Genomic DNA, 25,249 nt, shown 5'->3' with positions numbered 1-25,249 from the left:
CAAAAATAAATAAATAAATAAATTAATTAATTATTTTTAAAAAAGATTCATGGGGTCACAGACTCCCCAAATACCCATATATCTGACAGAGCCTGGGGAAAATCTTACTGAAGCTAGGACAAGAGAAGAGCCATGTAAATAAACTGAAGGCATCAACTCCTCCCTAACAACGCTGTGTTCTTAAAAATCTCAAAGAATAGGAAATAACCAAATTCAAGAAAAAATGTCCCAGAACACATGAAACCACTGATTTAAGTGTAAAGCTCTTTTCTTTAGGATCCCTTTCTTTCTGTGTTTCTCTCTTCCTTTTAATTAGTTTGTACTTTTCAGGACCACCCAGAAGCTTCACTATTTTAAGATTTGCCTACCTACTTCTTTCTTGGTCAAAGCCACTGGTGGATCTGAAACAGCAAAGGAAGGTCCAAATACTAGATTTCTATTTCTATTTTCTTTCAAATAGAATTCAAGTCCGAAGAAAAAAATATAGAAAATGGGATCTGAAGTGACTGACTGTACACCATTCAATGTTCATGTCATTTTTCACAGCAATCAAGTTAAGATAACAGCAACACAGCAGCACAAATCTCAAAGTTAAATAGTAATTGTCTACATAATAAGGTACCTTCCCGTCAACTTTGTGAAAAAATTAATTATATAGTTTGAGTTTTTAGTGTTATGTGAAGCAAATAAGTAGATTAAATTTGTTAGCATTTTCTAATATAGAATCCAGCACGGGTACACATAATACAAAATATAAATTTTACTTATCCTTGTTAAAGTAGTCATATTGGAGAAGAATAAAACTTCAGTATGATCACCTTGTCAAAAGTTCCCCCACTGAGTCAGGTTTCTCATTTTTGTGAAGCTCCTTAGCTTGGGTTCAAATCTCGCCTCTGCTATTTTTTAGCTTTATGACCTTGGGCATATTTCCTCATTTATAAATTGGAAGTAATAGTTGTGAAGCAAGGATGTGGATGCAAGTAGTTTATCTGACAGCTGATCCAAGAGGTGCTGGAATCCAAGAGAAGTGAGTAAGTGAGAGGGGGAAGGGGGAGAAGACAATAAACTGCTGGGCTGTGAGCAGTTACTACTGTAGGTAACTGGTGCAAGCCTGCTGGACTACTCTGGGTGTGTAATGCACCTTGGACTTTGCCAACTGGAGGGATGAGGGAGCTGGCGTATTAATCCACCAACCCCTGTCAGTCACTGATCAAACATGTGGCTGCACAGCCTCTGCCAAACAGGGAGAATCCTCAAGCAGCAAAACTGCAGGTGTCCAGCATGTAGAAGCTTTCAGGAATGGCAGGAGGTGGAGAGACACGGGTGAAGCACAAACAGCAGCCAGCACAGAGTGAGGATTAAATGGGGTAATGTATGCAGAGTCCTTGGCCAATGCGTAGTACTTAATAACGCTCAATAAGTTAGTTTTCTTACATTTCTTTGAATTGGAGGAGGCAGGCCTATATCTTCTGTGTGTGTATGAATGTGTATGTGTGTGTGTGTATTTAATTTCTATCCTTATTTCTCTACAAAACAGGGATGTCTTCTAATTAGTGAAGTTTATTGGATGTGGTTCTGAGATTGCTAAAAATTATATAGAGATGTTTATGACTTTGAATTTACAGCCAATGGGTTAGAAAACAACTAACCACTGCAACTGATCACTGCCATTAAACCACAGAAATTAGATTTCGTAGGAAACTGGAAAGTTTCACCACTTTAAATGCAGAAAGTGAAGTATATTCCTGCTCACAATATCAGTGATTTCATCCACATAGTCTCATTCACTGTGGTGGGAGAGAAGACCTGTGTTCCTGCAGTCCTCATAAATGACATATCAGTGAAATCAAAGCTTAGATTTCATAATCATGTTATGCAATCGCCAAATTAAGAATGATAGCAACCTTCACTACTTCTCACAGTTTATTTGCAGCTTTCTCTTCAAAGCGCAACAACTGGTAAGATCTTTCCTATTTATATGAAATCTGCTTCTGGTTAAGGATGCCTGCTCCAAGATGGAACACCAAGGCATTGCCCTTTCCTATAACTTCCTGTCCCCAATTCAAACCACTCACAAATTTCCTGTTAATAAAAAATGACTGTAATTAAAATCTTTTACTCTGTGCCTACAATTATGTTCCATCAATTCCAGAGCAATTTTTTCACATTTTAACATCTCTGAAATAGACTGTGTCAATTTCGGCAGCGTCTGACAACCGCTGGCTTCCAGGCACCAGTCATGCTATTGCTGTCAGTGCCTGTGTATGCGCAGTCTTTGTCTTAGCTGTTCATATTCTGTCACTTCAATTGATGGATGTGCAATGGCCATACTTTCCTGTCAAACTGATTATCATTTAAAATATCAAAATTATACTATGACTCATCATTGAACAAAAAAGTTGTGTGCACGGAAAGGCATGGGAATAGAACAGTTGGAAGTATAAATTTGACATTAGTGAAGCAAATATTCATGACAGAAGAATGACAACAATTCCATATGTTCTTTCAAAGCAAAAGCTAAGTGCCTTCCAGGATGTAAAACAAGAAGATACAGATAGGAGAAGTGTATTATGTTTTGTTATTGAGATACATGCACACAGATTACTATCCTCTGTCAAACAATGCAACTGAAGTAAGAGAAATTGCCAAATCTCTGGGATAGATGTGGTTTGATTAATTAATGTATCACACAGGACTATTGTTAAAGCAGTAAACATCAATTTGCCTAAAATTTCTTGCTAACTATGGATAGAAGCTTCTTAACTTGCACCAATATATGATTCAACTGAAGGGAAAAAACGAAGCTTTGAGCTTAGTCAAAATGGAAAACTTTTAGAATGGATATTAGGGACTCAGAAAAAAATCATGAAGGCAACAATGGTACACTCTTAAGGCTGCATCAAAATGCTCTTTGTGGCACACAGGACAATGCTGTGTGTAAAAACACGGATAGGGATCACCAGTAGTTGAAAGGTGACTTCAGAGAATCAAACTTTGAATGTGAAGAAGTTTCAGGAATACCTTAACCAATTTATGCTGCTTTCCTCTTATTGAGGCTCAAGAGTAAGATGTGATAAAATGTATGTCTAAAATCTTTCAATAATTAGCTCAAATTTTAAGTGATAAAACACACTATGTCATAGTTTAATTGGCAGTGTTTGTTTTTTTTTCTAAGTGGTCCATAAAATAATGCTGTCACTTACAATGGATGGCATTCTATTGTTGAAATAGTAGTAACAAGAGCTGGTAATTCTTGGAGACTGTATATGCCCAGCACCACGTTTAGCACTTTATGTACATTTCCTCAATTAGTCCTCCTATGAACCTTAAGAGGTTTATAAAAGGTGTCCTTAACATCTGCACATCTTTGACAAGTAGTTTCCAAATGAGTTCACATGAGTAATATTTTTTTTAAATACGGTTTAGCACTTCTGTGGTATTATTAATAATAGCAGTAGTAGTAGTAGTAGTAGTAGTAGTAGTAGTAGTAGTAGTGGTAGTAGTGGTGGTAGTGGTAGTAGTGGTATTCTGGTCTTCCAGTTGACATAGATAACTAAACATCAAAACCCTGAATCTAAAAATGATGGTGAAGACACCCAAAGGAGGCTCAGTACATGGTCCAGTTCACTGAGACCAAATGAGCAATGTAACTTTCTTACTTTGTGTAGGAAATAGAATTTGGATAAGTATTATTGAAGAAGAAAAACCTTATTTTATACAAATTTTTATTCAATGTTTATTGTGTTTCAGTAAATCATGAATAGTAGACCATAGCCAAACCTAAGGAAAGCCAGATTACGTGGGAAAAAAAAAAAAAAAACACATAGTAGAGGAAAGGATATACCTGAAATGTAAAGAGAAATTCCATGTGTAACAGCTCCTCAGATGCTGACATGGCCCTTCTCCCAACCTAACTGTGCGAAGGGCAGTGAGTTTCTGGTTCTGAGCACCTCTGAACTGGCAGATTCCTCACTCGGCACCAACTGTGTTTTCCATCAAACTCTGGGCATGTCTTCATGAGAAAGGCATTGGGGAGCCAAGTTCACTCACTTTCTTTATGTCATGTTCTTCCTCTGTACCATTTATTTACTGGTTCAGTAGGAATATAAAGAGAAAGTAAGGTGAAATCAAAGCTGGATGGCCACTCTCAACTCTCTTCGAAGCAGGACCAGTTCTTGGGGTCTGGTCTCGTTCACCAATGTACAGATAAGGAAACCAATGCTTAAAGAGTTCTGTAATTTGCCTACGGATACCCAGCTAGTTAAGTATTTGCTCTAAAAGGGATGTGAACCCCAGTCTGACATAATATTCTATTCAACTGATATACCACAGTTTGTATTTTCCAACTATTAGCATTTAGGTTGCTTGCGGTATTTCATAATTATAAATATAAACATTATGGTACCAAATGGATTTTAGTTTACTACTTTCAGTGCATTAACTTAGATTACTGGTGCCCAAGTGTTGGATTAGTTTTATGACCCACATTTTCCTAGAGGACTCTCTGGAAAGACTATATCAGAAATAGCTGGGTGTGTCTATTTCACTACATGTCTTGTTAGTAGTATTTATTACCAAATTTGACTAAATCAATAAAGGTGAAGTGTACCTAATAGCTGTTTACACTTGCATATATTCATCACTGGTAAGATTGAAAATTTTTATGTTAACTGATTTGAATTACAGGATATGTGAATGAAAATATGTATAAATATTTATGTGTGGTGGTCTGGCTATCAGTTTACCTATATCTTTTACCATCTGTACAGGAAAGATCAAGTTTTCTCTTATAGAACGCCCCAAAAATTTGAGGTTGCTTGCAAAAAAAAGGATTAATTCAAAATGGAAATAGATTGCTTCCTTTTTTAAAAATGACTTTTAAAAAGCTACACAGTTGTTGGAGGACAATCTGTAATTGTGTGAAACATTATGAAAGTAAATGGGGTATCAAGCAATCCACAGATCTTATATCCGACTATATGCTTAATTTAAGCTTTAATTCTGTGGGGATATAAAAGAATCTGTCCTTAAATTAGAATACAAGACAAGCACATATTCAATTTTAGAGTATAAAATGAGAGCTAAATTATGTCATACCCCCAAGTGAAATTCACAAGAGAATGAAAGCCAGAATAAATAGGGAGGAAATGAAAATTGATCTGCCTCTTAAAGAGGGTAGATAGAAGGGTAAAGAGAGGACACTATTTTAGGTGAGGAAAAAAAGCTCTATTAGCCCTGCTTGATGGAAAGAAGCTGCGTATCCATGCAAAGTCAGCTTTCCCAGAACAAAGTGGGGAAGCTGGGAAGTCGCAGAAAAGGAGTTTCGGAAAGAAGATACAGTGGAGCCAAGTGACTGAAAGTCCTGAATGCCTGGCACTGGAATCCAAACTCGACCAGGGGCAAAGAGAGCCATGGAAAGTATGTAAGCAGATGTGTGACAGGAGAGCAGTGGGCTGAGTCTTGCAGAGATGTGCAGGGCAAAACGTGGGTAGAAAGGCAAAAACATGGGTAGAAAGGCTACCTCAAATGCCACCACAGAAAGCCAGGTAGAATAACAAGGACGCAAGCCAAGGGGGGTTCCCAGAAACATTTCCAAATGAACAACCACAGGCTAGGGTGACTGATTAAACCTGGAGGTGCAGCTCTGCATGTGGTTACAGCAAAGAGGGAGCGCCGGTTTTAGAGGAAAGAGTCACCAATTTCCAGGTGTACATTTGTAAAAGAATGCAAGGTCCCAGAAATGGCAAAATCATCTCTTTGTAATTAGTAGACTCAAGTTAGGCACAGTAAAGGTATTTTAAGGAAATTGAACTAAGTAAATACACTTCCAGCCAGGAATCAAATTGGTAAGCATTATAAGCATGGCGATGATCATTATTTTCCTCACTGTGGTAGCGTGAGTTTTACTTACTTTACTTATTTATAATTAAATCACACCTTATTTCACAAAGAATCTCACATACAGTGAGAGTGTAGCTTCAAATAATCAATTCTTTGTTCGTTTACTTAGTCTCTTTATTCTTAAATGCATGAATAATATTAAATGTGTCCATTAAAGCGCTGTTTCATATTTGATATACATAAGGAAAGATTAAAAAATTACACGTCACCACCTGTAAATGTATTCTACTTGGCTCCTATTCTGATGTATTTCAACTATTTCAGTTCTTAAAACTGTAAGCAGGTCATCAGAAAAGCTCTGAGATACATTATATTCAACTCTAGTCAAGTATTACATAACACCAGTTGCACCTAACTAGCAACAACACAGAGTATGTGGCCATTATGAACATAAAACTAATTCTTTCATGTTTATCTTGCTGGCTAAGATCATGGGAATTACCAAAATATTTACTTTCTGCACTATGTTCCCATAGACAGTTATAATTGTGATGATACTTTAGCAGTCATAAAGGCAGGCTTGATACTGACAACAGACTTCCTCCTTTTGTTTGCCTTTTAAGAAGAGGTCATTAATAATAGTAATGATTAGCCATCTCAGTCATCACTCAATCCAGACAGGCGGCACAATGGCCCTTGCATCAAATCTGACCTGTGACGTAGAAGTCTTTAAGTCTTGTAAGTGAGTCTTGATAAGTCCCTCCACACAATAGGATTTCCTATTATAAACATCTGTTTTCTCACATGAAACATGCTGAAAATGTTAAAAATAAGTTTCTCTTTCCATATCAGTTTGTAAAAGGAATAATCAATCAAAAAGTAAGGCTAGAGGTCCAAATCTCCTTCCCCCACTGATGTAAATTTCCATCTTAACTTTCCCAGGGGATTTTAAAGTTCAGTACTAGGGAAGGTAACTATTAAACCTCTAAAGGACACAATAAAGCTTTTCTTTTTTCAAATAGCAGATAACAGTTACTAAAGATATTAAATGCACTTTGAAAGAAAAGAAAAAGGCAAGATGCTATGCAACGTGCCAATATTCCTTCCAACTCTAGGATTGTACGTAATCAGGCCCCCAAACCAGTGCACTGTTGCTCTTTAGAGATTCCTCTGGAATCAGGTGGAACACGTGAACATTTAGAGCAGAAGAAGTTTGAGACAGCCATTTGGAAATACCAACACTGCTTCTCCTTGTTTTCCTGCCATCTGCGGGACTTCACCGTACAGAATCTTAGTCATCTAAGCTGTTTACTAGGAAAATAAGAAGCAGATCTGTATAGAGATTAGGAAGGGCAAAAAGGATTCAGCCACATACCAACTCCAAGGGACAGTAACTACCTAGAGTGCTGTATTCAAAAGGATTCTGAGGCCATGGTGCCAGCTCAACAGGAAAGAGTCTATGATGATTATAACGTCTACCAAGGCCATATGAAGGGGGAGTAGCAGCCCTTGTGCCAGATTCTTGCCTCTCCTTTATGCAGATGCACACATCTCCCTAGAGAAGTTTCTTGTTCCTGGGAAAATATATGGTTATTGTGAAAATGACCAGGCTGATCCCAGAATACCAGAAATAAGGGCTGCAGTATCCTACCCTGCTTTCACTAATTTGTTAAAATGTGCTTAAGTTATTAACTCAACTGAAAAAACCCTTTCCCTCTTAATGACTGATAGTGCTATGCAAGAGAAACTTCTGCAGTGATGGAAATATTCTGTATCTATACTGTCCAGTGTGGTAGCCACTCACCACATGTGGCTATTGAGCAGCTGAAATACAGCTAGTGTGGCCGAGAAACTGAAATTTTAACTTTACCTCATTTTAATTCACTTAAATATCCATTTAAACAGCTACATGTGACAAGTGGCTACCATATTAGATAGCCAATATGTTTACAACAGAATATGACTAGAATATGTTTGCTTGTAATGTTGAAGTAAATCCCCAAAGGATGGGTACCAAGTCTATTTGGTTTATTGAGGTATGCTAAGTGCCTAGAACACTGCCTGAAACATAGCATGTGCTCAATAAATATTCATTGAATGAAAAAATGGATAACAAATGAACTGGATAAAAGATTTTTCCTCTTAGGCCAATCCTGAGGTATGTGTAGTTTTGCAGCTTTTGGCTTCTGTACAGCATAATGAGGGGGAGATGTGTGTAATATCACAATTAAATACTCTCTCAGGCTCAAACCAGTAACACATTGACCTAAGTAGACTTACTTAGGTAAGTCTAAGGAGACTGTATTTTCCATAGAGCTTCAAGTGGATAGAGGGTCAGTAGAGGCGTATTTAAATTCTGCATTGAGGATCCAAATACTCTGAAATATCCTCAGAAAAGTAAGAAAATTCATTTTAAAGTTTCCCTAACAGGTACTCTGACAGAACACTATTTTAGGTAAAACTTTTCCAGCATCACAGGAAGACAATAGGGATAATACTATATTATCAAATCCACCGACAGAACTATGTTTATGACCTCTTTTTGGAGATGCCAAATAAAACATTTAACGTTTTTCTTAAAGTGATAGGGAGTATCCCTACAAAAACACATTTGGTATATATAACTTTCAGCAACTTAAAAAATCACATATAATAGTCAGCAACACCAGCATTTATTGGCCCTCCAAAAGTACTGAGAAGTGGCAAAAATGGAAAAGTGTTACTAAAGAGACAGATCAAAGAAAACACTGATGAATTCTGTTCCAAATGGGATGGCATTTTTTTAATACTGATAATATAGTGTGAAGAACACTACCTTTCATTAGCAATAATGAATTCTAAACATTTTTGCTTTGTGAAACCGAGGTTATTAAGAAGAAAATATTCCAGAGTTGACTATGGTATTTAGCCTGTCTTGTGACACATGCCATCTAAATAACAATACAACAAACCATTATGCAGTGCTGTTTGAACCGCAAATAAAACATCTTCTGAGCACTTTCTCTTACCTCTCAATACTGTGGGGACATCTGACCTTGAACTGAGAGTCTCTTCTGAAAATGTTGCCCACATGTCTAAAGTTCTCCCTCTCACAATGTATTCTGCCATCCACCCTCAACCAAACCGTCTAAATTACATTCAGATTTTTGTGGTATCATAATAACTTCAATATGGGATATATTTCAACATTCTGGTCAGAGACTCCTTTCTTCCCCGCCTCACCCTCCTTCCAAGTTATTTCAGGTTTGCATATTTCATTTTCACGTCTCAGCGGGATACCCATCACATAACATTTATTTGTGAGGTCTAAAGGCATAATGTGGAGGACTGTGAACCAGCATGTCAAAACCACATACTGCATGCGTACGTCTTAAAGAATGAAAAAGGATTCCTTTTTTTCTCAAGATATATAAGCTGTCTCAATAGTATAAGTCCAAAGTGAATACCACAACCTAATTAAAGATGAAGAGCATAACAAGCAGTATTAAAATGTCTTTTTTGATTCATTCTTCTCCAAGTTATGTTTTTATCAAATGTCCTGTCTCATTAATGACTTCGATAGACATAACAAGTATACACACCTTCTAATCTCATCAAATTCAGAAGAGAGTTGAAGTAATTTTTTCTTACATGATTTGGGAGGTATGACAGTAGAGAATACAGAGGCAGGGTAGAAAGGAGCTTTGAGAAGATGCTCAGTCCATTCACCTGCCTACAGGGATGAGCATACTTACATACTCCTGGCAAATGAAGCTGTTTTTAAAGATCTCTGGAGTCAGAAATACCACAGTCTCTCTTGGGACTCAATTCCTACATTTGAGAATGTTTATTTCTAGGAAATTCTTCCTTTGGGTCTAAGCAGGCTTCAGGGCCAGCTTCAGAAGCATGCAAGCTGTGTAATTGCACAGGGCCCTGTGCTCAGTTTAATGCTTTGTTGTCATCATCTTGAAATTCTTAATAATTTAATCTTTGAATCTGTGTTTTGTAAGTGAAGTCTGATAAGACAATGAAGCGTGTATGAGAAGGGAAAATGTGTGCAATATGCATGTCTCCTCCCTCTTTTCCCCCCATTCCCATACAGCCCCATAGCTCAGAATTCCCGTGGCCCCAGGATGAGTGGGAGTTCACAGAGACTCAAAGTAAGCAGGAGGAAGGCCTATTCTGTCTAGACTGATTAAGCGAAGGAACTGACAGCCCTGAGAGGCTTTTCATTTGAACCAGACCTTGTTTTGAATTAAGAAAGAAGGCAACAGATTCAAAGAAACAGGAATGACTAAGGAAACCCACTACACTCCTGTTACTTCCCTGTATTAACCAACCACTTACATTGAAAATGATAACATAGAAAGAAAGGGAAATGGAGTGACACAGAGCTCCTTTCCCTTCAGTCCTTCCTTACTTAGCAGGAAGCTGAAGGTAGAGAGTGTTGGTAGATGTGCACTGGTTAAGAAGTAAAATAAAGACAGTTAAGTTTTGTGCAGCAATTCTGCAGTTCCATAAGAACAAAATGCATATGAGCTACAAAATACAAGTTGCATATATTGTGTATGTATTGTATATATTGTATAATTGTGGCAATTCTTTAAATTTTTCTTTATTTAGAACTACATAAATAAATAGCAAACAAAAATACCACGATGAGAGAGTGACTACAGAAACTAAAAAGCTATGTGTTTAGTACCTGTTTTAACAGCACTTAGCATATTTTCCTACTTTTTTGAACAAGGGATCTGCATTTTCATTTTGCACTCAACCTCGTAAATTATACAGCTGGCCCTGCCCTGCTTCCTCATGCTCCAGACTCGATCCACTGCATCTGTTCTGCCAAATCACCTCTTGTTAGCTTCCACCCTTATCTCCATTCATTCACCCCAACAAATGTCAACTGCGCCATGGTCAGGCATTGTTCCAGGCACTGAGAATATAAAGATGAGTAAGATATAATTCCTGCCCTCAAGTGTAGTCGAGGAGACAAATCACCATGAAAAGGTAGTAATATCTACCTTGCATGGCTTTAGTGAGGACTACAAATAATACATATAAAGTAGACAAACCACTACTAATGATGATTAGCACTCTATCCAATTATCTCATTTAATTCTTATTACAATTTATTGGACAGCTACATAATTGTTTCCATTTTAGAGCTACAGAAGCAGAGATTTAGATCAGCTAAGAAACTTGACCAGAAGGACTTTGCTGGAACCAGCACCTCAAGCCACCCAAGTCTTTTTGACTACTAAATCTGAGTTCATAGTGATAGTAATAGTTAATATTCTTATTAATATAATCTTATACAGATGGCCAAGAAGCACATGAAAAGCTGCTCAACATCACTAATTATTAGAGAAATGCAAACCAAAACTACAGTAAGGTATCACCTCACACCAGTTAGAATGGGCATCATCAGAAAATCTACAAACAACAAATGCTGGAGAGGGTGTGGAGAAAAGGGAACCCTCTTGCACTGTTGGTGGGAATGTAAATTGATACAGCCACTATGGAGAACAGTCTGGAGGTTCCTTAAAAAACTAAAAATAGAATTACCATATGATCCAGCAATCCCACTACTGGACATATACCCTGAGAAAACCATAATTCAAAAAGACACATGCACCCCAATGTTCATTGCAGCACTATTTACAATAGCCAGGTCATGGAAGCAACCTAAGTATCCATCGACAGACGAATGGATAAAGAAGATGTGGTACATATATACAATGGAACATTACTCAGCCATAGAATGGAACAAAATTGGGTCATTTGTAGAGACGTGGATGGATCTAGAGACTGTCATACAGAGTGAAGTAAGTCAGAAAGAGAAAAACAAATATCATATATTAATACATATACGTGGAAGCTAGAAAAATGGTACAGATGAACCGGTTTGCAGGGCAGAGTTGAGACACAGATGTAGAGAACAAATGTATGGACACCAAGGGGGGAAAGCGGTGGGGGGTGAAGGTGGTGGTGTGATGCATTGGGAGTTTGGGATTGACATGTATACACTGATGTGTATAAAATTGATGACTAATAAGAACCTGCTGTATAAAAAAATAAATAAAATAAAATTCAAAAAATATATATATATAATTTTAACCACTCTGTTCTTTAATTTCTATTATTACAGTGTACATTTCTAGCTTCTCAAAGGTCGATTTTAGCTGTAATTTTATCAATCTAAAAATAATGCGTACTCTAAATTTTTTCTAATTTATTTTTACTGTTTTGTTAAGGATACAAAATATAGCTTGATTTTTTTTAAATTCTGACAACCCTTTGACCCAACTGTAGAAAATTAGATTCAACTGACAAAGCTTGTGATTTTCAAAATCGTGTTCATGACTTTGTTGGTAAAATACCGTATACAGGTTAAAAACATGTCTTTGGACACAGACAGACTTTGGTCCAAATTCTGGCTCTACCACTCACTAATTTCAGAAGGGTACTTAACTCTCAAAGCCTAAATTTTCCCATATGTAAAACAGGGATGAAAACAATACCTTAACTATATTATAGGTCCTTGTTTAAGATTAAATGAGATAATCCTTGTGAAACACTTAAAAGAAAACATGGTACCTAGTTAACACCCCAAAATTTCAGTTTTAGTACTATTATCTTTAGTACCATGTTTTCACATCTGTGTTTAAAAATGGATCTGAAATGACGTTTTTGTTGAAACGGTTTCCTCCAATACAAAAAAATAAGTTCAAGCATCTCTGATTTCAAAGAAGTATATATTTCTTTGTAAATAAAAGCATGCGTTAACGGCACCTGGTAGTCACATACCTCAATGATTCAAAGCATCTAAGATGTTTATTTATATCATCCTTCACCAAAAACTCCAAATGAATGCCCCCATTTTTTCCCTTTTTGTTCTAAACTGCCTATTCAAAGGATCAAGAGTAAAAGAGTTTATAAACTACATATAAAGAATTACATAAATGTAAAAAAATATCCTTGTCATTTAGCAAGTACACCTCAGTTCTCTCTAACCCTTGAAGTGACACTTAAATTTAAGAACGTTGAGCAAATTAAAATGGCTGAATTGTTTTCTCTCATGGAAAAGGAAAGGATTAGATAATCTGAAGGTTTACTGCCATCACCCTGGCGGTCAAATGACTGTTTCCCTGGCTTCTAAGTGATTGAAGAGTATATAAAAAATAGACTGGATACCACATAAAAATGGACTATATACCTATTTTTTAAATAGCTCTAGAAAAAAAAAAGGCCTTTACTTGACATTTTTATTATGTTTTGAAGAAAAGGAAAACAGGATTTAGGTAAAAAGACAAAACAAAACCAAGCTTTCATTTGATACCTTAGAAAACATGATAGCCATGTGATATTTTCCTAAAACCACCACCTTTTTCAATAACGCTGGCTGTTACCACTGCAGGCTTGTGGGTCCTTACCAATTCTTGAGTGTCCTGCTGCAGTGGCAGAAATGCCGCTTCCAGGATAGCAATCTGGTCGGCGCTAAGCTTCTGCCACAGCCCGATCAGCAGAATCACCAAATGGGTGGCACTTTTCAGCCTGGTGAATGACTGGAACAGATTGTCTTGGTTTTCCTCTACTGCATCTGCTAGAGAGATTACCTGCAGAAATTACAAACTTCAGTTAGGGATAATTTCACAATTCTTGAGCCCTCAACAAATTACATTTGGCACACTCTTGTTTTTCTTTAAAACAACTTCATGAACTTTGTCTTCCACAAACACAAGCTATGTTGAGTAATAAAAGAGTTATCATTCATCTGTTCGCTTCCTTCTTTTAAAAAAATACCCTAAGTAATTCCAAATCCATATGGCCAAGAGATGAAAATATCCACGAAATCAGCTTAATGGGGACATTGTTCAGTGTCTGCTTCACCATTGATTCACCTTCTACAATATATGATAATATAAGTAACCTCTAATGCAGTTATTACAGTCATTATTACTAGTCACAGAGATTGATCAATTTAAAAAATTCTTGATCAATTTAAAAAATTCTTATCAAAGTAACTGCATTTACCTTGGAATTTCAAATAATAACTTCATAATACCCTTTTCAGAAAATAACTGTCTTCCTCTATTACTTTTTACATGGTATTGGAATATCCACTATTTCTTTACTATATTTAAAAGGTAGATAATGTTCAAACATTTGACCAATCAAGCAATGTCATTTTTAACACAAATGTCAGGCACCAGCCCACAGGGACCTGAAAGAAAAAAATGTTCAGGGTGCGTTAGCTTTACAATGCCAAATCTACTTAGGATAAAACTGGCAGGAGTGAGTAGAATTGGCTTTTTTTTTTTTTTCATCCTCTTGAATAATCTGTGGAAAAAGGAACTAAAGTAACAATTGGATAGAACACTGAAGACAGCCCATTGGTGTTTTATTTTATTTTAATGTCTTGGTGAATTTTGTGCTCATTAAAAGTAATGAACTGATTAGCCCAGAGGCTCAAGGCACATGACAGCCCCCAGAACTGGAGTAGCAAAAGCCAGGGCAATATAAGCTCCTTTCTACAAGTCCCCACCAGCTTGAGGGACTAGAGCTCAGATGAGTTTCAGAAGTCTAGTGCAGATGATCCATTTGGTGATATTTCACGGCTTACTGACACTGGCCCAAAGGGCCTATTAAAAAATCATCAGTCAAACAAGTATAGTCTGCAGCTGTGTGGTCTCCCAAATTCCACGTAGGAGAAGGGCTATAAGGGGACAGTCCTCAGAGTATCTGGGAGACACTGGAAAAGAGATGTAGGTTAGAGAAAGACAAAGCACCTGAAGGCCCTTGCCTGACAATCCCGGGCAAACCAGGATTCCTTGCCACTTGCAGGAGTTATGAAAGGCAATCACAATTCACATTCAGCTCTAGAGGGAGCCCTGGGCAGTGGAACCAAGGTAAGCATTAACAAAGCACACTGCTTACTGAGTGCCTACTACTATGCTACTTTTCATTTGCATTCAAAGGTACGTGATACCCTGTAGCCCATGAGGATCTTATAATTTGTTGGACAGGAAACATACATACACAACCAATTAGTGGAAAGAAGCATTACTGTAATAATGTCCTTATTGTGCAGCACAGAAAGTAAGTGTGAAAGAAGCTAGCTAAGGGGCAGATTACTATGGGCCAGAGTTAATATCCCTGGGGCCTCTTTTACTCAAATGAGGCTTGGAACTCATCCCTTCCCCATTACTTCAAGAAGTTCCCTCGAGGAGATGGAGAAGTCACTTTCCTTAAACCAAAACACCTGGAATTATCTGCTTCCCCAACCCTCACCATGATTACAACTGACTCCTGCTAAAAATCTAAGTTTAATTTCATCTTCTTCCTGTGAATGTTATCAATTAAGCCTCACTGTGGGGGCCATCATATTATGACACAGATGCTTATTGTCAATAAGTCCAAATCATACAAAGATTAAGGTGATAAACACCTCCTGAGTGCCAGGGATGTGCAAGAATTTGCAGGAAGCACTACAGGGAATTCAATGGCAACAGAGATAACCTCCATCTTCAAAGACTTTATAATGGAGAAAGGAAAATAGGTCAAGGAGGCAAACACTGACAATATAGGGAAGACCCTATAGACTATTAAGGAGGAGAATACCACTAACATTATGATCATTATGTTAATAATAAGCCCTCCAATTAATTGAGCATGAACTGTATGCCAAGCAATCTGCTCTGTGCCATACAGGTATCAGTGCGTTCAATCCTCACGCCTCCGCTGAGACTTAGTTGGCAAGATCTCTGTTTTATAGATGAGGCCTCTGAGCCTCAGCAGATGTAAGGAATGTGCCCAGTACTGTACATAGGGTGTGCCAACTGTGTCTGTGCTTAGAAGTGCTCCATGCTTGGTTTAAGGCCCTGTTGTCTCTGTCTTGAAAGTCTTAATAACTTTATTTTTGAATTTGTGCTTTTTAAGTGAAGTCTATAGGATAATGGACCATGCACATGATCAGAGGAGATATGCTCATTAACGCAGAGAGTTAAGTGCTCTTATATTTGCATTTAAAACTGGCATTGCACAATATAAAGATTAATCATAGAATTCATGCTAACAATTTAAAATTTTAATTTTTCCTTACTTGAAATAACATTAAATAGGAAATAAAAGCACCACCAGAAGGTGCGAAAGAGAAACCACTGAAGAAAGGAAAGAACTTTATATTTTAGTAGCTGTTTCAATAGCACTTTCTTCTACCTTTTAACAAGGGCCCTGCATTTTCATTTTGCACTGGGAACTGCAAATTAAGTAGCCAGTTTGACCATCATCTAGTGAACGAGAAAGCAGGATTCGACTTGGAGTCTCTCACTCTGAAGTCTGCATGAGACCTGAAGCACCTTATAGGTTTGGAGAACGGCCTAACTACTAGTGAGTGTAGAGGGCCTTGGGAAGGAAAAGGTGGAAGAAGCAGCAGTGGCCACTGGACCAGGCTCAGCCAGCTCCTACCAGCTCAGGAGAAAGGACTGATTATTCAGTTTTCAGGAATTTTGTGAGCCAGTTGTTAAACATGGCCAGTGCTAAAAATTAAATTATGTAAACTTAAAAATAAGTTACATGAAAACAAAAATAATACTCAAAACGCATTACTTCCTAATTATTTTACTGTTATCTAGGCCCTTGAGGTTATTTATGCCTGTTGCATCTGTATGTTGGCAACACTCTGCAATGGTGAGCTACTGCCCATTTCTTCCCAACTCCACATTCAGTGACCTCATGCTAGAAGCTTGAAATCAGCCATGGTGGAAGTATTTACAACATGCAAATCAACAACTGTTATAAAGTTAGGCTTCCCACCCACCCTGCTCCTCACAAATAGCCAGTTGGTAAACACCTACCAGCATGCCACTGAGAAGAGGAACCTGAAATTTGTCCTCAAGAATAGATATTGGGTAAGGGGGCTTTAAAAGTGAAGGAAACAACCTGAGCAAGTGCATTAAAGCACAAATGTAGAGGCTGCTTGTTCAGGAAGGAGCAAATACTCCAGTTTGGGAAGAGCATTTGATGAGACAAAAAAGGTCATCTGGGCAACTGCTGTAGAGGAACCAAAATGTCAAGGTGAAGAGTGTGCAGGTTACTGGAGAGCCACAGGGTATTCTGAGTATGGGTGTTATCTGATGGAGGCTGTGCTCTAAGTAGCCATCGGATCACAGCAAACATTTAGAGCATTTGCTGGGACTTAAGTGAGGCTTTTATGCACGTTCCTCACTATCAAGGGAAAATTCTTACTAAGTGTAACAGCATGTCAGTTCGTGGACCCACCCAACTTGCTAAACACAGCTGTGGTGGAAGAATGACTTCTCAGTGAGACAGCAGCCCAAGCCACAGGATCTTTCCTGAGCAAGACCCAAAATACATCAATCCTGGAGAAGCATCATTTCTCTAAGTTTCAGTCTCGCTGGATATATTTCTGTGCCATTGTGGAAAGAGTCTGCTATCCCCAAATGGTCACAGAAATTGGAAAGAAATGGGATAAACAATTCCTTATGTAAATTACCCCCAAGGAAAATCTTCCTGACCTACTGGCCAGCGTGAAATACTAAACAGATCTCCATGTTCTCAATTTAGTTTTACACGTAATAGCCAAGTTTACTTTGTTCTCCACAAGAGCCAAATGAATTTAGCAGAATTAACATAGTAAAAAGGGATGGAAAAACTAGACCCATCAAGATTTAGATCTGTCTGACCAGGGCCTAGAGGATCTCGCAGCTCACCTGGAACTGAGAAATGAGGCCAACCAGCTGCTAGGGCTTACATTGGAGGGACAGTGATTTTTCAGTGCTCATCACTGGCTGTACAAGATGTGTGTTCCCTGGCGTTCAACAGAACTACAGAAAGGGAGAGGTTTAGGAAGAAATAAATGCTAACGATTTCAAGCACAATGTGTTGATGGCCTTTGTTTTGCTTTTTCAAATTGAAGGATTCCAAATAAAATGGAGACCCCAAAGGACATCTCTATCCAACTGCCATATCAATTGATGCCAAAGTAATGAGGCAGAGGCCAGGGAGCTGCTTGCAGGAAAATGCTCAACTCATAAAGTGAGTGTGAAATTAATCCCAAATACTTCCAGCTGCCAAGATAGGCTCTAAAATTGGTTACAGGAAAGCAGCAGCAGCAACAGCAAAGTAGACATGAATCATACTATGTGAACACAGACATGTCCAATTTCTTCACCTAAACTGACCATCGAATCTGGCTCCCAATCTCATGTATGGCATACAGAACCCCACTACATTGCTGTTTAGCTGTCATTTACTGAGCCCTGACTGTGGGCCAGGCACTGGGCTAGTGCTGTTATACTCAGGTTATCACTTGGTCCTCATGATACCCTCTGAGATAAAAATCGTTGATCACCTCAGCTCCCACTTCCAGATGAGGAAACAGAAGCTTAGAGCTCTGATGAGCTTAATGCTCAAATGATGAGCACACTGCCTGTGGTAATGAACAAGGGCAGGGAAGGACAGGGATTTTAATGCTGTCTCCTGATTCCCCATTGGGTGCCCTTTCTTCTCACTGATACACAAACGTATACAGTTGGCTCCACAAAGTAATCCGGTGGATTTTTATATTGATAATCAAACAATAACACTGAGGAAAAACACTAGTAATATATTGTAGCAATAATAGGTATATGTGCTTTAGTTACGTTTTCCCATTGTTGGGGCTATTAACATAGGTTGAAATTTCCAGGTTGGTTTCTGCCCAAAGTTACAGTATAAAGGAAATTAGTTCATAATTTGTAAAGGATGGGAAGTTAACATAGTAAGTTTTTTTCTCTTAACAAAGGGAATTTAATTATGTTCTATATAACTCAAAATTATGAAGACTAGAAAACAGCTATTTCCTAGGCCTGCTCCTTTAGTGAAGCTACTTTTTTAAAAGGAATGATTGATTTATTGTCTATAAATCATAGAGTACAATGTTTTCCGTGGTCTAAGCAAGTTGATGGTATATAACAATAATTGTTAACATTGTCTTAGGGCTTTCTAGGAGCCAGGCACTGTGCTAACGTCCTTACAGGGATTCTCTCATTTCACTCTCAAAACAATTCTATGAGGTAGATACTAGTACTGCCCCCATTTAAAACATAAGGAAACAGAATTACAGAAAGGGTCATGCAGTTAGCAAGTGACAGCCAGAATTCACACCCAAGCCATCTGACCCAAGAAACGTCACCAAGTAACCTTGCCTGCATTAATTTTCTGCCTGCACATCAGTTTCATCATAGGCAATATGTGGAACAAATTCTATCAAAAGTTTCCCAATGGGAGGTTTCAGCTTTGCTGATGTTCCAATACCTCATACGAATTAAGATAGGTTTATTTTAACAAAAGGTCAGCATGGATGAACGAGTTAGGAAAATGGAGTTCCTATGATATGGATGAGTTTATATATCCCCCAGGACAGAATGCAATAGGCTGTGCTGGAACAGGCAATGGCCTGGGAGCCAAGAAGACAGAGATTCTAATCCTGGCTTCCCTACTAAACAACTTTAGGTCAGTGTTCAATGTACTTCCCTTTTCAGGGCTCTATGGTTTCATCACCTTTAAAATGTAGGGGTGGGAAATATGATCTCTAACAACCATCATAGCTGTGTCAGATGCAAAAACTTTTAAATTACTTTTGTATGATTTATTTTGAACTATCCATGCTCCTTCCCCATCTATCCATCCATTTCTTCCCCTCTATTTGTACACATACTGAGTTTCTCATTTAATGTTTGTTGATTTGCAGCTTTTATCTATACAATACCAGTAAGAATGTTTTTCTTTGACTAATTCATAGGATTATGAAAATTAAATTAGAGAAGTAAAAAGATGAACAATACCAAGTGTTGGCAAGGATGTGGAGAAATGGGAACACTCATACCTTGCCAGTGGAAATATGGTATGTGACTCCGGAAAACAATCTGGCAGTTCCTCAAAAAGTTAAACATTAACATATGACCCAGAAATTCCACTTCTAGGTTTATGCCCGAGAGAAATGAAAATATATATCCACTAAAAAACTTGTTCAAAAATGTTTACGGAAGCATTATTTATAATAGCCCGAAAGTAGAAACAACTCAAACGTACATCAACTGATGAATGGATAAATTAAACGTGGAATATTCTTCAGCCATAAAAGAAATGGAGTACTTACACATGCTACTACATGGATAAACCTTAAAAATATTATGCTAAGTTAAAGAAGCTAGTCACAAAAAGTCTTTTTTGTGACTGTCTTGTATTATTCATGCTGTATTATTCCATTTATATGAAATGTCTAGAAGGGCAAATCTATAAACATAGTAAGCATGTGGTGATTACTTAGGGCTGGGGTGGGTGGTAGACAGGAGGAAATGGAAAGTGACTGCTAGTGGGTGTGGAGTTTCTTTTAGGGAGGATGAAAATGTTCTAAATAGATTGTGGTGATGGTTGCATAACCCGTGAATATGCTAAAAATCATTAAGTTGTCCACTTTAAACGGACGAATTGTATGCATGTAAATTATATCTCAATAAAGCTGTTAAAAATAATAAGAGGGGCTTCCCTGGTGGCGGAGTGGTTGAGAGTCTGCCTGCCAATGCAGGGGACACGGGTTTGTGCCCCGGTCCGGGAAGATCCCACATGCCGCGGAGCGGCTAGGCCCCTGAGCCATGGCCACTGAGCCTGCGCGTCCGGAGCCTGTGCTCCACAACGGGAGAGGCCACAACAGTGAGAGGCCCGCGTACTGCAAAAAAATATATATATATTAATAATAATAAGAGAAGTTAAAAGTACTATGAAAGCATAATTCATAAAAGGTAGATAAATTAACACAAATAAATGTACTTTAAGAAACAATTTTGATATATTAATGGCTATATCAAATTGCAACTGGGGCTTAATGACATTCTAGAGGATGGAATGATCACGTGACTTTGGAGTCTATTAGATCTAAATCTGAATGCTGGTAATGCTTACTTACTAGCTGTACAACCTCTGGCTAGTTACTTTACCTCTCTCAGGCTCAGTTTTCTCACCTGTAAAACAACACTCCTGGTCACTATTTCCTATAGTTGAAAGCTTATTTCAGTTTAGTAACAGCTGGTAAATTCCACTTTTTCTGTTAGACTAACAATGACATTGAAAAAGGAAGAGCTTTCTCCTGGTACTTGAGGCACACTACCAACTACCGCCTCCTAAGGCGATGCAGGAGAGCTGATAACTCTGCAGTGCTCCCTGGCCCTCTCTGTGTGTCACTCAATGGGACACTGCTCATTCTGTAGCCAAGTTTAATCCAGTTTCAAGTAAAATGTCATGAGACCCTGTTTCAATATATTACTACAAGCTATGTAAGTTACATGTATTGGATTCCCTTTTTGACTTCTTTAGCAATTCTATTAAAACACACATGCACAGACACACAACTTTGCCTGATATGACTTGTGCTCTAGAAATTCTCTGAGGCTTGTTAATCAGGAAGCGAGACATTGTTTGATTTTCCTTTGTACCTCACTGAAAATGCTAGAAAATTTGGTGATGTGAATAAAATGTTTATGAAGTTACACCCAATATGCCCTCAATTTTCCAGTACTCAGTACACAGTGGGTGTCTCATAATGCTGGTTGAATTGGTGAACCTCAAAGTCAGTCTGCCTAAAAATCCAGCACAACTAGGAGCCATACTAAACTACTTCTTAAATCCTGGACACAATCAGGTACTGTCAGGCTCCCAATTTGAATGGGACTCAAGTGATGTCACATGGAAACAACAGACCTACCTCAATATATCTGTCATGTACTTTAAAAAAAAATCTCTCCAATTCACCTTTAGCCACAGCTGTCTAACGCCAAGCTACAGACAGCTCTAATGACTGCTGAAATTAATTTATTTTTCACATGGCTGCCCTTTGGTTAGAAAGACACTTTAAATCTGGGGGAGACTTGGAAGCAGGCAAGAAATAGGACATGCTTCCTACTCAACCATGTTATTTGTCATGGTATTTGCTGCGTACTCCAACATGGCAAAGGCCTTGCAATAAGGAAGAAGAAAAAGTTTACCAGGTCTCAACTTTTACTTTGGTTGAAAAGATCCAATTTGTATCCAAGAGAATTATTCTTTTACCAAAAAACAGTGAAATAAGGTTCAAAATGAAAAAAGAAAGGGCATAGAGATGATTTAAATGCCAGATGAGCATATAAGAAGTGTTTCATTATCTATGTGATGAACCTTTACCTAGATAAAAGAGAACTTTGGGTTTTTACTTCAGAGGCATAGCAAGAATCTAATTCTTAGCTACTTTGCTACTATGTTATTTTGTATAAATAGAATAGGGGACTGGATTACATTCTATTGTACCTCACATGAAGTAAAAAAACCTAAGATACCCCTATAACATGCTGAAACTTCTAAACCAAACCCAGGATTAGCATACATTTTTAACCATGCTACCATTTGGGGTAGCTATTAAAACAACAGAGAAAGTGTACCCATTCAGTAAAAAACTTCAGTTGCACAAGTTATTTATCTTCATAAAAAGAGATCTGCTAATTGCCTAAATCACCTGATGCTTTGCAACAGCAAGGTATGATCTTTGTGACTCTTTGAAGCCCTGATGGTTTTTCTGGTCTAGGATTATAATTTTCCTTGACACCAATCTACACTTGCCAAACGCCTTGAGAATTCATATACAACTGGTTTTAGAAAAACAACTTACTCCTGAGAAATTTCTTTATACTATATACTGTAGAACCCTTTTTTTTTCTTTTTTAATGTTCTGCCCAGAAGAATATAAAAGGTAGGCAGTGCTGGAATATAGACTTTGGCTGGGAATTTTAAAATATATACCATTGATACATAAAAATGTTAAATGAAAAAGACAATAAATCATTTATAAGTGACACAGAGACAAATTTTACTATTTCTGCAAAGTTTATTCACCAAATAGACATGTAACTTAACCAGCTGAAGGGAAACTAACTCCAGTGCTTGGCTAATATAGTGCCAAAAATACAACTGGTCTCAAACCTGATTACTGCTCTGACCACTGCCCCCCAACACCAGGTGACCAAATTTTTACCTCTTTCCATAAAATTATCTACTTATAGCCAAGTGAAACCCCGATTTGAAAAATAATAATTAATGGACTCAAGTTGTAAACAGAAGAATGCTCTCCGGACCACCGTTGCTCATTGAACAGATCGCTATTAAAGCTGGAACCTACGGCTGGCAATGTCAAAGCTCATTTTACAAACCCTGGAGAATGCCACAGTTATCACTGTCCAAAAACAACAACCACGAGGTCTGATCTGAATAGTTTCTAAGTTTAGAATGTTTCAGGCCACATTCTTACATGCAGACATGTCAGCAATTATGTAGCCACCCACACAGCCTTGAGTGCCATCTCCAATGAGGGGAAATGATGAATAGATGGGCAGTTGGCAGGTGTTCTAAGAGCATTCCTTAGCAAATGCTGACACATTATTCAGTGTGATCAATTAAGGCATGCTGATGATCTACCCAAAGGCAAAAAGAGAGACTGGAGACCCCAACAGTGCCAGTGATGCTACTGATCATTTCCTTGGTTCCAGAATTTGAGAGGTGAGCATGACATGTTCACAAAAAAGTGAAACTGTTTTTTCTTTCTTTAAATCTTCCTTTAAAACATCTGCTTTTTCAGAGTCTGTTTCTCTTGAACACCTGTGAATTTTAATCATTTTTGCTTTTTTTAGATAAAATAGTTATACCACTACTATCTGGTAGTACTTTGGCAAGACATATAGAGGACTATATGGCTCAGACAACATAGAAATAATAGAAAAGGCAATAAATGGAGCTTCCTGGTTTCATATGAAGTGAAACCAAGATAAACTATGGGCATCTCTACAATTACAGGCTGTAGGGACATTATAATTGCAAGTGGCTTTCTTGAAGACATGTTGTGCCAGATTTCTACAGTTCTAAAAGCTCCTCCAGGTCAGAGACTATTTTATTGTTTGCTGTACCCTTCCCATAGTCTCTGGCTCACAGCATGTTTGCTGTACTGAAGTAAATTAAAAAGCCTAATAACTCAGTAGCAGAGTGTCCATTAAGATGCCAATTTACAGGAGCACTACTTGGGCAATGGAAGTCCATCCCTACATTCCAGGTGAAAAAGACCAGAACCTACTGTTTTTTAAAAGTTTTTATAGGCTATGTTATTTATTGGGTCTACCATAGATAGTAAATAACTAGGTTCTAAATTCATGCCTTCCACACGTAGTATTGCAATGAATTACTAAATTCATTCAAGTCTTTGCTGCTAAGTTTATGTGGTGAGTGTTATAAAGTCTGTAATTTAACTTTAAAATACATCATCATAGACAAGGTCATATGATGAAAGAATGTGAATCAGCTTAAGCTACACTCTAGAGCAGAGTTTCTCAACCTCCTCATTAATGACATTTGGGGCCAGATGATTCTTTGATATGGGGAGCTGTCCTGGGCACTGTTGGAAGTTTAGTGGCATCCCTGGACTCTACACACTAGAGGGTGTCAATAGCACCCTCCCCCTAGTTGTAACAACCAAAATGTCTCCAGACATTGCCAAATGTCTCCTTGGGGGTAAAATCATACTAGTTGGGAATCGCTGCTCTAGAGTCTGCATTTGTGCTCAAAACAGCCATTCCAATCAGAAGCAAAGCTCACAAGCCAGAGGGGTCTACCACAAACACTTAAGCTATTGGTGTCTCTAGTAACACTGGAGACTTTCTAATTACCATAAATGAATGTCAGAAATGAGTTTTGATTGGTGCAGAGGTTTGATAATTAGCATTATGGGTTCTAGAAATAGATTCATTGACAAAATTAATGGTATTTAAGATAAGTAAATTAGCTGAATATTTTTACACTCATACTCTTCTTTGCCTGAACAGAATATAAGAATCCAGGAAGACCCTGAAGGGATATGGTCCAAGTCTTGAGCCTAAGTGATCTTTTGTCTTGTCTTTAGAGCAGAAAATTTCTAGCTATCTGATGCTCATTATGAGGATAAATGGATCTTGCTTTGGATTACTGTCCTATCTGCCTCAAGTGAACCTTTCCAGGAAGGTGATGTTCTAGTATCTGAAAGACATAGAGATGAGCCTTCCCCAAGCCTAGAGTATGAATGGTTGCATGCTTATGTGTTTATTTAATAAATGTCTTCACACGTAGCAAAATTTTACGTGAGACTTACTTTCACTATAACGAGGAAGAAAGGTTGTGGGGAAATAGCTCATTCTTATTCATCTCAAGTATTTTGATGGCTATTATTACTTACTGAAAAGAATTTAAGAGTTATGCATGACCAAATTGGCAAAGGTAATGTACAATGTCAAGTCTGTGCTAAGTGATGAGGATATATGTGACTTAACAGCTGCCTGCAAAGAACAGTCTAGCAATAAAAACAAATGTATTAATAAAA

General features: G+C 37.8%; 1 protein-coding gene across 1 annotated transcript in view; it reads right to left on the bottom strand.

Annotated features, from left to right (window-relative positions):
* The window catches only part of BBS9 (Bardet-Biedl syndrome 9), a 448,956-nt gene that overhangs the window by 71,048 nt on the left and 352,659 nt on the right, over positions 1–25,249 (bottom strand). The window contains exon 19 of the mRNA XM_082846142.1: positions 13,257–13,439. Coding sequence (XP_082702268.1) covers positions 13,257–13,439 — 183 coding nt within the window. The remainder of the gene's footprint in view (positions 1–13,256; positions 13,440–25,249) is intronic.

Source organism: Leucopleurus acutus (assembly GCF_964270905.1).
Source record: "Leucopleurus acutus genome assembly, chromosome: 9".
Taxonomy (NCBI): Eukaryota; Metazoa; Chordata; class Mammalia; order Artiodactyla; family Delphinidae; genus Leucopleurus; species Leucopleurus acutus.
Note: the sequence above shows the minus strand (reverse complement) of the source record. Positions and strands in the feature narration are given on the sequence as shown.